We start from the raw sequence: 18,066 nt of genomic DNA on the forward strand, positions 1-18,066 counted from the left end.
GGAGGAGTGACTGTCCTGGAGGGGGGACTGTCCTGGAGGGGTGACTGTCCTAGAGGGGTGACTGTCCTGGAGGGGTGACTGTCCTGGAGGAGTGACTGTCCTGGAGGGGGGACTGTCCTGGAGGGGTGACTGTCCTGGAGGGGTGACTGTCCTGGAGGAGTGACTGTCCTGGAGGGGTGACTGTCCTGGAGGGGTGACTGTCCTGGAGGAATGACTGTCCTAGAGGGGTGACTGTCCTGGAGGGGGGGACTGTCCTGGAGGGGTGACTGTCCTGGAGGAGTGACTGTCCTGGAGGGGGGACTGTCCTGGAGGGGTGACTGTCCTGGAGGGGGGACTGTCCTGGAGGGGTGACTGTCCTGGGGGGGGGGACTGTCCTGGAGGGGTGACTGTCCTGGAGGGGGGACTGTCCTGGAGGGGTGACTGTCCTGGAGGGGTGACTGTCCTGGAGGAGTGACTGTCCTGGAGGGGTGACTGTCCTGGAGGAATGACTGTCCTAGAGGGGTGACTGTCCTGGAGGGGGGACTGTCCTGGAGGGGTGACTGTCCTGGAGGAGTGACTGTCCTGGAGGGGGGACTGTCCTGGAGGGGTGACTGTCCTGGAGGGGGGACTGTCCTGGAGGGGTGACTGTCCTGGAGGAGTGACTGTCCTAGAGGGGTGACTGTCCTGGAGGGGTGACTGTCCTGGAGGGGTGACTGTCCTGGAGGAGTGACTGTCCTGGAGGGGTGACTATCCTGGAGGAGTGACTGTCCTGGAGGAGTGACTGTCCTGGAGGAGTGACTGACCTGGAGGGTGACTGCTTGTTCAGGTTCATATTCTGCTGTATATTTGTCAAATTATCATTGAGTATGTGGGCCTGTAAATTGCTAAAGCTGTGTCAACACGCCTGATCCCATTTGATGACCTGCAGCAGGCTATGTTTAAAGATAAAGGATTTATGAAACAATGACACTCACTGAAATGGTTTGAATATCACCAACTGCTAAATGAGCAGACACGAAGGTAGCAATTATACTTCCGGAAAATGGGTCCCAGAAAACAGAGGTTGAAGCAGGGACTTCACAGTTTCTTCTTCCAATACACCTATGGTTAAAGAACAAGAGGCTATGTACAACTGCATTCAGCATGCAGGGCTGGCCATGTCCTTCTGGGGCCCTATCCTTCTAGGGCCCTATCCTTCTGGGGCCCTAGCCTTCTGGGGCACTATCCTTCTGGGGCCCTAGCCTTCTGGGACCCTAGCCTTCTGGGGCCCTATCCTTCTGGGGCCCTAGCCTTCTGGGGCCCTATCCTTATGGGGCCCTATTCTTATGGGGCACTATCCTTCTGGGGCCTTATCCATCTGGGGCCTTATCCTTCTGGGGCCCTAGATTCTGTTTTCCCCTCCCTAGATTCTGTTTTCCCCTCTCTAGATTCTGTTTTCCCCTCCCTAGATTCTGTTTTCCCCTCTCTAGATTCTGTTTTCCCCTCCCTAGATTCTGTTTTCCCCTCTCTAGATTCTGTTTTCCCCTCCCTAGATTCTGTTTTTTCCCTCCCTAGATTCTGTTTTCCCCTCTCTAGATTCTGTTTTCCCCTCTCTAGATTCTGTTTTTTCCCTCTCTAGATTCTGTTTTCCCCTCTCTAGATTCTGTTTTTTCCCTCTCTAGATTCTGTTTTCCCCTCCCTAGATTCTGTTTTTTCCCTCTCTAGATTCTGTTTTCCCCTCTCTAGATTCTGTTTTTTCCCTCTCTAGATTCTGTTTTCCCCTCTCTAGATTCTGTTTTTTCCCTCTCTAGATTCTGTTTTTTCCCCTCCCTAGATTCTGTTTTTTCCCTCTCTAGATTCTGTTTTTTCCCTCTCTAGTTTCTGTTTTTTCCCTCTCTAGATTCTTTTTTCCCCTCTCTAGATTCTGTTTTTTCCCTCTCTAGATTCTGTTTTTCCTTTTCTAGATTCTGATTTCCCCTCTCTAGATTCTGTTTTCCCCTCCCTAGATTCTGTTTTCCCCTCTCTAGATTCTGTTTTCCCCTCCCTAGATTCTGTTTTCCCCGCTCTAGATTCTGTTTTCCCCTCCCTAGATTCTGTTTTCCCCTCTCTAGATTCTGTTTTCCCCTCCCTAGATTCTGTTTTCCCCTCTCTAGATTCTGTTTTCCCCTCTCTAGATTCTGTTTTTCCCTCCCTAGATTCTGTTTTTCCCCTCTCTAGATTCTGTTTTTTCCCTCTCTAGATTCTGTTTTTTCCCTCCCTAGATTTTGTTTTTTCCCTCTCTAGATTCTGTTTTCCCCTCCCTAGATTCTGTTTTTTCCCTCCCTAGATTCAGTTTTTTCCCTCTCTAGATTCTGTTTTTTCCCTCCCTAGATTCTGTTTTTTCCCTCCCTAGATTCTGTTTTTCCCTCCCTAGATTCTGTTTTTCCTTTTCTAGATTCTGATTTCCCCTCTCTAGATTCTGTTTTCCCCTCCCTAGATTCTGTTTTTTCCCTCTCTAGATTCTGTTTTTTCCCTCTCTAGATTCTGTTTTTTCCCTCCCTAGATTCTGTTTTTCCCTCCCTAGATTCTGTTTTTCCTTTTCTAGATTCTGTTTTCCCCTCTCTAGATTCTTTTTTCCCCTCCCTAGATTCTGTTTTCCCCTCTCTAGATTCTGTTTTCCCCTCCCTAGATTCTGTTTTCCCCTCCCTAGATTCTGTTTTCCCCTCTCTAGATTCTGTTTTCCCCTCCCTAGATTCTGTTTTCCCCTCTCTAGATTCTGTTTTCCCCTCTCTAGATTCTGTTTTTTCCCTCCCTAGATTCTGTTTTTCCCCTCTCTAGATTCTGTTTTTTCCCTCTCTAGATTCTGTTTTTTCCCTCCCTAGATTCTGTTTTTTCCCTCTCTAGATTCTGTTTTCCCCTCCCTAGATTCTGTTTTTTCCCTCTCTAGATTCTGTTTTTTCCCTCCCTAGATTCTGTTTTTTCCCTCTCTAGATTCTGTTTTTTCCCTCTCTAGATTCAGTTTTTTCCCTCCCTAGATTCTGTTTTTTCCCTCTCTAGATTCTGTTTTCCCCTCCCTAGATTCTGTTTTTTCCCTCCCTAGATTCTGTTTTTTCCCTCTCTAGATTCTGTTTTCCCCTCCCTAGATTCTGTTTTTTCCCTCCCTAGATTCAGTTTTTTCCCTCTCTAGATTCTGTTTTTTCCCTCTCTAGATTCTGTTTTTTCCCTCCCTAGATTCTGTTTTTCCCTCCCTAGATTCTGTTTTTCCTTTTCTAGATTCTGATTTCCCCTCTCTAGATTCTGTTTTCCCCTCCCTAGATTCTGTTTTTTCCCTCTCTAGATTCTGTTTTTTCCCTCTCTAGATTCTGTTTTTTCCCTCCCTAGATTCTGTTTTTCCCTCCCTAGATTCTGTTTTTCCTTTTCTAGATTCTGTTTTCCCCTCTCTAGATTCTTTTTTCCCCTCCCTAGATTCTGTTTTCCCCTCTCTAGATTCTGTTTTCCCCTCCCTAGATTCTGTTTTCCCCTCCCTAGATTCTGTTTTCCCCTCTCTAGATTCTGTTTTCCCCTCCCTAGATTCTGTTTTCCCCTCTCTAGATTCTGTTTTCCCCTCTCTAGATTCTGTTTTTTCCCTCCCTAGATTCTGTTTTTCCCCTCTCTAGATTCTGTTTTTTCCCTCTCTAGATTCTGTTTTTTCCCTCCCTAGATTCTGTTTTTTCCCTCTCTAGATTCTGTTTTCCCCTCCCTAGATTCTGTTTTTTCCCTCTCTAGATTCTGTTTTTTCCCTCCCTAGATTCTGTTTTCCCCTCTCTAGATTCTGTTTTCCCCTCTCTAGATTCTGTTTTCCCCTCTCTAGATGCTGTTTTCCCCTCCCTAGATTCTGTTTTCCCCTCTCTAGATTCTGTTTTTTCCCTCTCTAGATTCTGTTTTTTCCCTCCCTAGATTCTGTTTTTTCCCTCTCTAGATTCTGTTTTCCCCTCCCTAGATTCTGTTTTTTCCCTCTCTAGATTCTGTTTTTTCCCTCCCTAGATTCTGTTTTTTCCCTCTCTAGATTCTGTTTTTTCCCTCTCTAGATTCTGTTTTTTCCCTCCCTAGATTCTGTTTTTTCCCTCTCTAGATTCTGTTTTTTCCCTCTCTAGATTCTGTTTTTTCCCTCTCTAGATTCTGTTTTCCCCTCTCTAGATTCTGTTTTTTCCCTCTCTAGATTCTGTTTTTCCTTTTCTAGATTCTGATTTCCCCTCTCTAGATTCTGTTTTCCCCTCCCTAGATTCTGTTTTCCCCTCTCTAGATTCTGTTTTCCCCTCCCTAGATTCTGTTTTCCCCCCTCTCTAGATTCTGTTTTCCCCTCCCTAGATTCTGTTTTCCCCTCTCTAGATTCTGTTTCCCCTCCCCCCTAGATTCTGTTTTCCCCTCTCTAGATTCTGTTTTCCCCTCTCTAGATTCTGTTTTTCCCTCCCTAGATTCTGTTTTTTCCCTCTCTAGATTCTGTTTTTTCCCTCTCTAGATTCTGATTCTTTTTCCCTCCCTAGATTCTGTTTTTTCCCTCTCTAGATTCTGTTTTCCCCTCCCTAGATTCTGTTTTTTCCCTCCCTAGATTCAGTTTTTTCCCTCTCTAGATTCTGTCTTTTTCCCTCTCTAGATTCTGATTTTTTTCCCTCCCTAGATTCTGTTTTCCCCTCCCTAGATTCTGTTTTCCCCTCTCTAGATTCTGTTTTCCCCTCTAGATTCTGTGTTTTCCCCTCCCTAGATTCTGTTTTCCCCTCTCTAGATTCTGTTTTCCCCTCTCTAGATTCTGTTTTTCCCTCCCTAGATTCTGTTTTTCCCCTCTCTAGATTCTGTTTTTTCCCTCTCTAGATTCTGTTTTTTCCCTCCCTAGATTCTGTTTTTTCCCTCTCTAGATTCTGTTTTCCCCTCCCTAGATTCTGTTTTTTCCCTCCCTAGATTCAGTTTTTTCCCTCTCTAGATTCTGTTTTTTCCCTCTCTAGATTCTGTTTTTTCCCTCCCTAGATTCTGTTTTTCCCTCCCTAGATTCTGTTTTTCCTTTCCCCTCTAGATTCTGTTTTCCCCTCTCTAGATTCTGTTTTCCCCTCCCTAGATTCTGTTTTTTCCCTCTCTAGATTCTGTTTTTTCCCTCTCTAGATTCTGTTTTTTCCCTCCCTAGATTCTGTTTTTCCCTCCCTAGATTCTGTTTTTCCTTTTCTAGATTCTGTTTTCCCCTCTCTAGATTCTGTTTTCCCCTCCCTAGATTCTGTTTTCCCCTCTCTAGATTCTGTTTTTCCCCTCCCTAGATTCTGTTTTCCCCTCCCTAGATTCTGTTTTCCCCTCTCTAGATTCTGTTTTCCCCTCCCTAGATTCTGTTTTCCCCTCTCTAGATTCTGTTTTCCCCTCTCTAGATTCTGTTTTTTCCCTCCCTAGATTCTGTTTTTCCCCTCTCTAGATTCTGTTTTTTCCCTCTCTAGATTCTGTTTTTTCCCTCCCTAGATTCTGATTTGTTTTCCCTCTCTAGATTCTGTTTTCCCCTCCCTAGATTCTGTTTTTTGCCTCTCTAGATTCTGTTTTTTCCCTCCCTAGATTCTGTTTTTTCCCTCTCTAGATTCTGTTTTTTCCCTCTCTAGATTCTGTTTTTTCCCTCCCTAGATTCTGTTTTTTCCCTCTCTAGATTCTGTTTTTTCCCCTCCCTAGATTCTGTTTTTTCCCTCTCTAGATTCTGTTTTTTCCCTCTCTAGATTCTGTTTTCCCCTCCCTAGATTCTGTTTTTCCCTCCCTAGATTCTGTTTTCCCCTCCCTAGATTCTGTTTTCCCCTCCCTAGATTCTGTTTTTTCCCTCCCTAGATTCTGTTTTCCCCTCTCTAGATTCTGTTTTCCCCTCTCTAGATTCTGTTTTCCCCTCTCTAGATGCTGTTTTCCCCTCCCTAGATTCTGTTTTCCCCTCTCTAGATTCTGTTTTTTCCCTCTCTAGATTCTGTTTTTTCCCTCCCTAGATTCTGTTTTTCCCTCTCTAGATTCTGTTTTCCCCTCCCTAGATTCTGTTTTTTCCCTCTCTAGATTCTGTTTTTTCCCTCCCTAGATTCTGTTTTTTCCCTCTCTAGATTCTGTTTTTTCCCTCTCTAGATTCTGTTTTTTTCCCTCCCTAGATTCTGTTTTTTCCCTCTCTAGATTCTGTTTTTTCCCTATCTAGATTCTGTTTTTTCCCTCTCTAGATTCTGTTTTCCCCTCTCTAGATTCTGTTTTTTCCCTCTCTAGATTCTGTTTTTCCTTTTCTAGATTCTGATTTCCCCTCTCTAGATTCTGTTTTCCCCTCCCTAGATTCTGTTTTCCCCTCTCTAGATTCTGTTTTCCCCTCCCTAGATTCTGTTTTCCCCTCTCTAGATTCTATTTTCCCCTCCCTAAATTCGGTTTTCCCCTCTCTAGATTCTGTTTCCCCTCCCTAGATTCTGTTTTCCCCTCTCTAGATTCTGTTTTCCCCTCTCTAGATTCTGTTTTTCCCTCCCTAGATTCTGTTTTTCCCCTCTCTAGATTCTGTTTTTTCCCTCTCTAGATTCTGTTTTTTCCCTCCCTAGATTCTGTTTTTTCCCTCTCTAGATTCTGTTTTCCCCTCCCTAGATTCTGTTTTTTCCCTCCCTAGATTCAGTTTTTTCCCTCTCTAGATTCTGTTTTTTCCCTCTCTAGATTCTGTTTTTTCCCTCCCTAGATTCTGTTTTTCCCTCCCTAGATTCTGTTTTTCCTTTTCTAGATTCTGATTTCCCCTCTCTAGATTCTGTTTTCCCCTCCCTAGATTCTGTTTTCCCCTCTCTAGATTCTGTTTTCCCCTCCCTAGATTCTGTTTTCCCCTCTCTAGATTCTGTTTTCCCCTCCCTAGATTCTGTTTTTCCCTCCCTAGATTCTGTTTTCCCCTCCCTAGATTCTGTTTTTCCCTCCCTAGATTCTGTTTTCCCCTCCCTAGATTCTGTTTTCCCCTCTCTAGATTCTGTTTTTTCCCTCTCTAGATTCTGTTTTTTCCCTCCCTAGATTCTGTTTTTTCCCTCTCTAGATTCTGTTTTTTCCCTCTCTAGATTCTGTTTTTTCCCTCTCTAGATTCTGTTTTCCCCTCTCTAGATTCTGTTTTTTCCCTCTCTAGATTCTGTTTTTCCTTTTCTAGATTCTGATTTCCCCTCTCTAGATTCTGTTTTCCCCTCCCTAGATTCTGTTTTCCCCTCTCTAGATTCTGTTTTCCCCTCCCTAGATTCTGTTTTCCCCTCTCTAGATTCTGTTTTCCCCTCTCTAGATTCTGTTTTTTCCCTCTCTAGATTCTGTTTTTCCTTCTCTAGATTCTGATTTCCCCTCTCTAGATTCTGTTTTTTCCCTCTCTAGATTCTGTTTTTTCCCTCTCTAGATTCTGTTTTTTCCCTCTCTAGATTCTGTTTTTCCCTCTCTAGATTCTGTATTTCCTTCTCTAGATTCTGGCTTGCTGTGACCTGTGTGTGATTCAGGGGGTTTGAGACTCTAAAGGGGAAGCCATCAAATCAAATGATATTGGTCACATACATACTGTATGTTTAGCAGATGTTATTGCAGGTGTAGTGAAATACTTGTGTTCCTAGCTCCAACAGTGCAGTAGTATCTAACAATTCACAACAATACACACAAAACTAAAACCAAATGAATGGAATTAAGAAAGACACACTGTGCTTATCTCTTCCTCATCAATATGTTGTCTCCTCTTCTCCTGAACCTCATCAATATGTTGTCTCCTCTTCTCCTGAACCTCCTCTTCGTCATTATATATCTCCACTGAGATATGGTCAGATACAGTTTCAGTTTCTCCACCAGGCTCTCCCTCTACCTCTTCCTGTCCTACATCTTCCTCTTCCTCTCTCAGCACCGGTAACGTTCCAGGAGACATGTCTGGCTTTGCTTCGTCAAAATAGAGAGACTCAAACTCTCTCTCCTTCAGGGAAAGATGGAAGGGATGAGTCTGCAACAACAACATCACAGACAGAAAAATATCATATGAGATAGCGTCTGAGAAAATATATTATTTCAGTCAGCACAAAGACTAATACATTATATTTATTTGATATCTGCAGACTGAAGTCTATTTTGGATTGATCCCTTATAACATATTATGCAAGAATGGAGATTGTTTATATGTTCACCAGTAAGTTATATGTAGGTAGGGCCTAGACAGTTGATGCACCTTCATTTGCCAGAGACAGACAGAGACAGATAGACAGGGTGGAAGTGGTAGCCTACATCTCTAAGGGATGGAGGTAGGGCTGGGACCTTGTGTTCTACATCTGAAAGTAAAACCACAGCACGGCTGACATGTTGAATCTACGGTGAGTACATCGACATAAACACCTTCTTCTTTATGTGTGACTTTTTTATTTATTTTTATGACAAAGCAAATGCTTTTAACATACTGTGATTTTCTGCCATTTTAAATTAACATATTAGTTTAAACTATTTTGTAGTTCTCTTTGTGTGCTGTCTGTCTGTCACTACTTGTCAATGTGTTTTGTTCTATTTCTGTATCCCCATTTTGACAGGAAGCTTCATGATGCAACAACAGATGTAAAAACTAAACTCACTCTCTTCCTGTCAGAAATCAGAAGAGCTTTAATAGGAAATGAAAAGCTGGCAAACATGAAATCATTACATGTCTCTTGGTAAACTGAACAACTAAATGTACATAGTAAACATATATAGTTTGAATTTACCTATCCTATTCTACCTAGAAGATAGAACAAAACTTTGCTGATTTGTTAACGGATTCATTTTCAGGTAAGCGTTATGCAGGTTGTAGTTAGAGCACTGCACCTTCACTGACATTTAGTGCAATTACTTCCTGAAAGTGTTTGTTTTTGTTTGTCTTTGTTATTATTTTCCATCTCATATGATATTTTTCTGTCTGTGATGTTGTTGTTGCAGACTCATCCCTCCCATCTTTCCCTGAAGGAGAGTTAGACTTTGAGTCGCTCTATTTTGACGAAGCAAAGCCAGACATGTCTCCTGGAACATTACCGGTGCTGAGAGAGGAAGAGGAAGATGTAGGACAGGAAGAGGTAGAGGGAGAGCCTGGTGGAGAAACTGAAACTGTATCTGACCATATCTCAGTGGAGATATATGATGACGAAGAGGAGACTCAACATATTGATGAGGAAGAGATAGGTTCAGGACATGAGGATACTCAACCTATTGATGAGGAAGAGGCAGAGATGATGGACTCAGGAGAAGAAGAGGACACAGGAATAAAGAACCTTGGCTCGCCAGGGGGTTGGTCTGTGGTTGTTCACTACGATGAAGAAAGCCGGGATGGTGCACTCCAGGACATAGAGAAGATTGTAACCACAGGACAACCTTTTGCCGAACAAGACAGTGAAAACCGTGAAGACAGAAACGCAGAGCAAGGTGCTTTCAAGAACAGTGATGTGAGGTGTTTTGTGGGTGTCACTGAAGACATCAACATGGAGATCACAGCAGATATATGTGAAGAAGGGGAAAGACAGACGGATGAAGAAAACCAAGAGGAATCATCTGATTCAGACCTGGAGGTCCTGACTAGCTCTTTCACCAAAAAACAGAGAAAAGAGGGAATTAAAGTAGCGAACTTACTCTCCCAGCAGACTGTTCCTCAGGAGAATGAAGAGGAAGACGAGCAAGAAGAAGATGGAGCTCCAGAGGTTGTTTATGATTGGCCAGATCCTGCAGCAACACAGAATGTGCAAGCTCTTATGGTCAACGCCTTTGTGGAACACCCGCTTCAGAAGAAAATTAAGGAGTTCCAATTGGACGACCACCAAGAGGCGGATGAAATATTTGCAGATTACCCCTCTGTCTGCTCTCCGTGTAAATACAAAAAGGATGGAGGAAAACTATCTAGTCCCTTGGAGGGTATCTGGAATACAGAAGAGAAAGTAGACGTCATGGAAGAAGTAACAGCCTCTATCTCTCCACGCGTAGAAGGTGAGCAAGATTTAGCAGATTGTGCAATGTTCAATACCAATATTGACACTAGCATGAGGAAGAGTATTGGATACCATCTTGAACCTCAGAGTGACAGCAATAGTTCCAGTGGCAGTTCTAGTGAGGATGAGGAGGAACAACAGAAGTATAAGGAAGAACATCAAGCGCTGCCAAGATACCAGGGTCTTCCTCGGAGAGACCGGGGGTCTGAGGATTCTCCTCTTCAAGTTCAGTGGGGAGGTGGAGAGGAGGACGGCTCCAAGCAGAGTGTTGCCGACCTGCATCTTTCAGAAACCATCTCCGATGTCCCCACGTTTACCCTTCACAGTGAGGCCAGACGCGGTAGAGCAGCTATAACTATCTCCAGAGGTACCGGCAACATGTCACCATCTGGCTCTGAGGATAGTTTGCCCGGAGCATTGTGGACATCGGAGGCTGAACAAAGAGAGGATAAACGAGAGACTTGGCTTTGGGGTGAGGCTGGGCCAGCCTCTGAGGCTGGGCCAGCCTCTGAGGATAGTTTGCCCGGAGCGTTGTGGACATCGGAGGCTGAACAAAGAGAAGATAAACGAGAGACTTGGCTTTGGGGTGAGGCTGGGCCAGGCGCTTTAGAAGAGGAACATCTTTGCAAAGTTCAACTGGAAGTAGCAGGAAGGTTGAAGAGTCACATTCACACTGATATAAGCTGGGACACAGGGGAAAATAATGTGGAACGTGGTGGTTTAATTCAAGATTACCAACATGACGCGTCTGGAATCACAGAGAGTGGAGAACTTGCAGACGAAGAGGATGACGAAGAGGTTAATAGGAGTTGGGAACAAGAGAAAGAGAGAATCAAGGCATTCTACAAGTTTTATAATGATGAAGAGGAAGAGGGGGAGAATGCCACTGGAACAGAAGGTGATTTTTCAGGGAGGAGGCCTAGAGTTCAGTTCTGCATGAATCCCCTGCCTCAAGTCATTGAATACACAGACAGGTAAGTGAAATAACAAACATAAAAAATTGTTACGACAACCGCCAACCAGGAAATGCCTATTTCTACTTGAACAAGACATGTCACTGTCACTGTGGTATAGATGAGTGAAATGATTTACTATGTCACTGCCTGTCTACTATGTTCTCAGCAGTAGTGATGTTGATTTGGTTGACAACTTATCTGATGGAGACGAGGACCTGGATTCTACAGAAAGGCTTTAAGTGAGCACACACACACACACACACACACACACACACACACACACACACACACACACACTCTCTCTCTCTTTGTCTCTTTCCTTTAGCCAGCACACTTTACCAGCAGATGACGATGTTGTGACTATTTCAGGAGCAGAGTGAGCCTGAGAGACAGAGAATGAGTTTACCCGAGACTCGGGAGCCACAAGGAGAACTACAAGATCTCAGCAAAATGCCTCAGACCCACACCAAGAGAGACCAGGTAAGTCTTTAACCCACAACTTGCTATAAAAAAAAGGGCTTCATTGATTGATTGATTCCTCTGACACACTGTGTTTCTGCAGTGTCTGAGGGTGCTAAAGTTACTGGTGAAGATAACCCTGTTGACAGTGATTGGACTTCTGACATTTTGGTGGACAAGATACCAACTGGACTTGGACTGGTGATTTGGCTAAAATTGTCTTGCCTAACGACTGTACTGTATTGTCAATGTGTCTGAATATAATTAGAACGTAAAAAGTAGCAGTAGTTAAGTTTTTAAAAAGGCTTACTTGTAAGGCAAATGCTATGTCGTTATATACTGTAGTTGCTGTCACTTATTTGTATCATGGCATCATCTTTATCTGTTTTGAGGATAATAAAGGGGTATGTTTATAGTCCCATTCGACTTTAAGCGTCAGTCGTTTTTGTTGTTGTTGTTGCCATCACAGATACAGAAAGCCTTGGATTTTGCACACAAATGTACATCTTATTGTATAAATTATCTGGTAACGTTACGATGTGACTGTTGCCAACGCGCAGGAAATTCAGAGGAGGGCGCTGTCACAGTTTAAATGCGATGTTCAAAGAGGACCCGGAAGTAACATAGGAATGTTGTGTGGAAGTGGGTGGGGACAGAAGCTTGATTTTTTGGAAATGAAAGTGTAAGTCAACACGAGTAATTGTCTGTTTCAATCAGAGTAGCTACAAATATATCGCCGACAGTATGGCCGCACTGCGCAATAAATCTGACCAAGAAATCAAGGACCTGCTGAATGAGTATGGAATTAAGCATGGGCCTCTCGTTGGTAAGTCAAGCTTTGATTTGTTTGAATTAGCTCACGTTAAGTCAAGCTTTACCCAGCCCTGTCCGACTACACCACGATTTACCATGGAGTTGAGCGTCGACTAGTGTGGGCGGACTGCAGCTCCGACTTCACAGAAAATGAAAGAATAACACGCATTTACACAGTTGGAATCCCTAGTTTTTTGTTGTTGTTGTATAAAACTTAATTTTACGTGACATCAGAGCTCCAGTCCTCCCACACTAGTTTTATTATATGTTTGTATTGCCGCGAAAGCCATCGTTAATCATGGCGTGTAAGTTGGCTAGGCCAGCCTATGTTTTAAAGTTACAATACATGAGCTGGGTATGCTTGGTTTAGCTAACGTTTCTAGTTATTTTAGTTACAAATTCCTAGTCTCTGAGTAGGCCTGCTTAATAGACTAACTTAGATGTCTATGACCACAGTCTCAAATGTACTTCTGAAATTCTAATAGTCATGTGACTATGGTTTTAAATTGCATTACTGAGCCACATCTAACATTTCTGCGTCGTAGACACTACAAGACCACTGTATGAGAAGAAGCTGAAAGAAGCCATGGCCAAAGCCAAGGTCACTGTGACAAAACCATCACCAGACAGAACCTTCTACAGAGAGGACCGTAAGTTAGACATGCATGATAACACAAGGCTACTTTATGCATATCAACCATTAGACTAAACTAAGCTCCCGCAGCGGTCTAAGGAACTGCATCACAGTGCTAGAGGTGTCACTACAGACCCTGGTTCGATCCCGGGCTGTATCACAACCGGCCGTGATCATGAGTCCCATAAGGCGGCACACAATTGGCCCAATTGGCCGGTTTTAGGCCGCCATTGTAAATAAGAATTTGTTCCTAACTGACTTGCCTAGTTAAATAAAGGTTGAATAAAAATGTAAATAAGAAAGTGGAACTCTGTAATATTGGTTTACTTTTGTTTCTTAATTTCAGAGGAAGAAGTCACCTATGTCACCTACCAGACACCAGTAAGTATTGATTATTTTGTTTGCAGTTGCTTCTAGAACATATCCTTTTGTTGACAGAATGTCTAATTAAGCAATGAGACACGAGTGCTTCTAGAACATGTCCTTTTGTTGACAGAATGTCTAATTAAGCAATGAGACACGAGTGCTTCTAGAACATATCCTTCTGTTGACAGAATGTCTAATTAAGCAATGAGACACGAGGGGGGTGTGGTATACGGCCTATATACCACAGATAAGGGTTGTTCTTAGGCAACTGGACACAGCCCTTAGCCGTGGTATACCACAAACCTCTGAATTGCCTTATTGCTATTATAAACTGGTTAACAACACAATTAGGACAGTAAAAAATATTATTTTTCAGCCAATCAGCATTCAGGGCTTGAACCACCCAGTTTATAACCATCAATATTCTTCTGTTTCTCATATTTGCAGGTTAGAAGTGAGGGTCCTTCTGGAGATGGGAAACCCTACATGAGGTCAAGACCAGAGTACAGTGAGAGAGACCGGGTGGATGAGTATGTTTGTTTACAGATAGCTTTGCATTAGTAAATGTCATGTTATTCAGTGTTTTTGTGTTCAGTTGATTTAAAGTGGACCAATACAATGTATCAAAGCTTCTCTCTCTCTTCTTTGCAGTAAACCCTATTCAAGACCAGAGTACAGCGAGAGGGACCGGGTGGATGAGTATGTTGGTTTACAGATAGCTTTGTGGTCAGTTGCTTTAGAGTGGACCAATACAACTAATCAAATCTTTTCTCTCTCTTCTTTGCAGTAAACCCTATTCAAGACCAGAGTACAGCGAGAGGGACCGGGTGGATGAGTATGTTTGTTTACAGATAGCTTTGTGGTCAGTTGCTTTAGAGTGGACCAATACAACTAATCAAATATTTTCTCTCTCTCTTCTTTGCAGTAAACCCTATTCAAGATCAAGACCAGAGTACAGCGAGAGGGACCGGGTGGATGAGTATGTTGGTTTACAGATAGCTTTGCATTAGTAAATGTCATGTTATTCAGTGTTTGTGTGGTCAGTTGATTTAAAGTGGACCAATACAATGTATCAAAGCTTCTGTCTGTCCCTCTCTCTGTCTCTCTCTCTGTCCAGTAAACTCTATTCGAGATCAAGACCAGAGTACAGCAGCGGAAGACCGTACGTTGATGAGTAAGTCTAGTTTAGACAGATTTCACATTGTTCATGTATAATAAATGTTGTAATAGCCTGGTCCCAGATCTGTTGTGGTCTTGCCAAGTCCTATGGTCATTATTGTGCCGAAAACAACCCATACGAGCTGGCAATGCAGCATAAACCGATCTGAAACCAGGCTAATTGTTCAGAGATGTGATTTCTGCTTCTCTGACATGTATCCTTCATTCATATACACTAGGTGTTCCACTTGAATGTACCTTTGGTACCTATAGTCCAGTACATTCATGAAGTATTCAGACCCCTTCCCTTTCCCACATTTTGTTACGTTACAGCCTTATACTAAAATGGATGAAATAAACTATTTCTCTTCACATCTACACACAATACCCCATAATGACAAAGTAAACAGGTTTTTCAGAATATTTTGCAAATTCATTAAAAAAAAATTAAAAACGTATTTACATAAGTATTCAGACCCTTTGCTATGAGACTGGAAATGGAGCTCAGGCCCATCCTTTTTCCATTGATCATCCTTGAGATGTTTCTACAACTTGATTGGAGTCCACCTGTGGTAAATTCAATTGATTGGACATGATTTGGAAAGGCACACACCTGTCTATATAAGGTCCCACAGTTGACACTTCATGTCGGAGTAAAAACCAGGCCATGAGGTTAAAGGAATTGTCCGTAGAGCTCCGAGACAGGATGGTATCGAGGCACAGACCTGGTGAAGGGTAGCAAAACATTTCTGCAGTATTATTATTTTTAACCTTTATTTAACTAGGCAAGTCAGTTAAGAACAAATTCTTATTTACAATGACTGCCTAGGAACAGTGGGTTAACTGCCTTGTTCAGGGGCAGAATGACAGTTTTGTACCTTGTCAGCTCGGGGGTTTGAACCTGCAACCTTCCGGTTACTAGTCCAACGCTCCAACCACTAGGCTACCCTGCCATTGAAGGTCCCCAAGAACACAGGGGCCTCCATCATTCTTAAATGGAAGAAGTTTGGAACTATCAAGACTCTTCTCCTTAGAACTGGCCGCCCGGCCAAACTGAGCAATCGGGGGAGAAGGGCCGTGGTCAGGGAGGTGACCAAGAGCTCCAGAGTTTCTCCGTGGAGATGGGAGAACCTTCTAGAAGGACAACCATCTCTGCACTACTCACCAATCAGGCCTTTATGGTAGAGTGGCCAGACGGAAGCCACTCCTCAGTAAAAGGCAAATGTGAGCCCGCTTGGAGTTTGCCAAAAGGCACCGAAAGGACTCTGACCTTGAGAAACAAGATTCTCTGGTCTGATGAACCCAAGATTGAACTCTTTGGCCGGAATGCCAGGCGTCACTTCTGGAGGAAACCTGAAAATGAGTGGCCCAGCCAGAGCCAAAACCTCTGGAGACCTGAAAATAGCTGTGCAGTGACGCTCCCTATCCAACCTGACAGAGCTTGAGAGGATCTGCAGAGAAGAATGTGAGAAACTCCCCAAATACAGGTGTGCCAAGCTTGTAGTGACATACCCAAGAAGACTCAATGTCGCTTCCAAAGGTGCTTCAACAAAGTACTGAGTAAAGGGTCTGAATACTTATGTAAATGTGATATTTCAGTTTAAAAAAAAATATATATATTTGCAAATATTTCTAAACCTGTTTTTTTTCTAGGTCATTATGGAGTATTGTGATGTCATTATGGAGTATTGTGTGTAGATTGATGAGGGAAAAACAATTTCATCCATTTTAGAATAAGACTGTAACGTAACATGTGGAAAAAGTCAAAGGGTCTGAATACTTAACAAATGCCTTCAGAAAGTATCACCACCCCCTTGACTCTTTTTACAGCCTTCATTTTAAAATAGATTCCATGGAGTCGTTGTCTCTGGCCTACACACAATACTCCATAATGTAAAAATGGAATTATGTTTGTAGAAATGTTTACGAACGAATACAAAATAAAGCTGAAACGTCTTGAGTCAATATAGTATTCAACCCTGTTGTTATGTCAAGCCTAAATCCGTTCAGGAATGATAATGGTGCTTAACAAGCCACGTGTGTTGCATGGACTCTGTGGGTAATAATAGTGTTCGACTTTCTTTTTTTTGAATGACTACTTCATCTCTGTACCTCACACACACACAATTATCTGTAAGGCCTCTCAATCGAGTAGTACATTTTGAAACACAGATTCAACCACAAAGACCAGCGAGGTTTTCCAATGCCTCGCAAAGAAAGGCATTGAACCTAAAATGACAAGAGTGAAAAGAAGACGGCCTGTACTGAATAACACTATTCCCGAAACATACATTGTGTTTGCAACAAAAGTTGGTTACCAAGACGATATAGAATGTTCCTGAGTGGCCCAGTTGTGACTTAAATCTACTTGAAAACCAATGGCAGGACCTGAAAATGGTTGCCTAGCAATGATTAACCACCAACTTCACAGAGCTTGAATAATACCTTTTTTTTTTAAGTAAGCCAATTTTGTACAATTCAAGGTTTGCAAAGCTCTTAGACTTACCCAGAACGACTCACGGCTGTAACCGCTGCCAAAAGTGATTCTAACAAGTATTGACTCGGGTGTGAATTTTTACGTAAATGAGATTTGCGTTTCATTTTCAATACATTTGCAAACGTGTAAAAAAAAAAAAAAAAAAACATTTAAAACATATCTAATATCTTGTCATTATGGGGTATTGTGTGTGTGTGTGTAAATGGGTGAGAGGAAAAATAATCAATTTGAATCCATTTTGAATTCAGGCTGTAACACAACAAAATGTGTAACGCGTCAAGGTGTATGAATACTTACAGAAGGCTTTGTATACAAACAGACCTATCCCCCCCTAACTAAAGAGCCTGCTTTTACTATGTTGGTCTGATCACATGGATGAATGTAGTCACGTTTGAGACCTGTTTTCAGGCCCCATGTCTACAACACACCGTCGTCATCATCATCCTACTCCAAACCAACGCCTGTGGTGAAGAAGGAAAACACAACGACTTCTGGGAGACTGATCCCTCTCTGGGTCCAGTTCCTGGTCTTCCTGATCCTAGCCGGGTTCCTCTACTTCATATTCACTAACATGGAGTCTGCAGAGAGTAGCCCCTTTAGCAGAATCCAATGATCAAAAATGTACCAATAAATGTCAATCTGGGATATGTTCTTTAAGGCACGAAACGGTCCAAAATGGGGAAGCACTATTGGTTCTTGAGCTATAAGAATCACTCGTTTTCTGTTGGACAATGTTTTTAAATGTTTCATTACGTGTGTCCTAATGAATATGACCCAGTTTTTCATATTTTACAAATATAATGGCACTTCCCATGCCTGTTTTTTTCTCTTTTCACTTTTTTTGCATGTTCTTTAAGGTGACTTTGGGTTCTGGGAACTTTACTATTGGTGAAAGGAAAGCAGTAACATTTCCTCCTGTCTCAACTCCTATGTAATGACTAGATGGTGATGTATGGTGTTCTGTTTATCAGAACTACCTTGGGGTGCTTCTACTGTGGGTAACAGTACTATCTTCATAGAGCCCGCGGCCCACAGTAACTGTAGAGAGCCCGCGGCCCACAGTAAATGTAGAGAGCCCGCGGCCCACAGTAAATGTAGAGAGCCCGCGGCAGTACTGTAGCTTGAAATGGGCACGGGGTCTAATTGACTCAACAACCAAAAACACATCTAAGTTTAACTGGAAAATCTCTAGTTATTTCAGGAAGTTAGCTGGCTAACTCATGGATCCTGCATTGTAGTATACCCCTCAGGAGAACCCCGGCCCACCTGGCGCTAAACTTCTAAATGACGTTACACAATTCTAAA

General features: G+C 42.8%; 2 protein-coding genes across 4 annotated transcripts; both read left to right on the forward strand.

Annotated features, from left to right (window-relative positions):
* The first annotated feature begins 8,043 nt into the window (after positions 1-8,043).
* LOC139396714 (uncharacterized) lies at positions 8,044-11,713 on the forward strand. Its single transcript, XM_071143674.1, has 5 exons — positions 8,044-8,068; positions 8,842-10,852; positions 11,001-11,073; positions 11,204-11,314; positions 11,397-11,713. Exons 1-3 carry the CDS (start codon positions 8,044-8,046, stop codon positions 11,071-11,073), a joined length of 2,109 nt encoding a protein of 702 aa, XP_070999775.1. The 3' UTR covers positions 11,204-11,314; positions 11,397-11,713.
* Positions 11,714-11,936: 223 nt separating this feature from the next.
* On the forward strand, positions 11,937-17,755 carry LOC139396710 (emerin-like). Of its 3 annotated transcripts, XM_071143667.1 has the most exons (9): positions 11,937-12,119; positions 12,652-12,756; positions 13,087-13,121; positions 13,554-13,636; positions 13,758-13,805; positions 13,894-13,941; positions 14,032-14,085; positions 14,224-14,280; positions 17,170-17,755. In XM_071143667.1, exons 1-9 carry the CDS (start codon positions 12,038-12,040, stop codon positions 17,372-17,374), a joined length of 717 nt encoding a protein of 238 aa, XP_070999768.1. In that variant the 5' UTR covers positions 11,937-12,037; the 3' UTR covers positions 17,375-17,755. The 3 variants fall into 3 exon arrangements, with proteins under 3 accessions (XP_070999768.1, XP_070999770.1, XP_070999769.1); XM_071143669.1 differs by lacking the exon at positions 13,894-13,941; XM_071143668.1 differs by lacking the exon at positions 13,758-13,805.
* The last annotated feature ends 311 nt before the right edge of the window (positions 17,756-18,066 follow it).

Source organism: Oncorhynchus clarkii, unplaced genomic scaffold (assembly GCF_045791955.1).
Source record: "Oncorhynchus clarkii lewisi isolate Uvic-CL-2024 unplaced genomic scaffold, UVic_Ocla_1.0 unplaced_contig_7090_pilon_pilon, whole genome shotgun sequence".
NCBI lineage: Eukaryota > Metazoa > Chordata > Actinopteri > Salmoniformes > Salmonidae > Oncorhynchus > Oncorhynchus clarkii.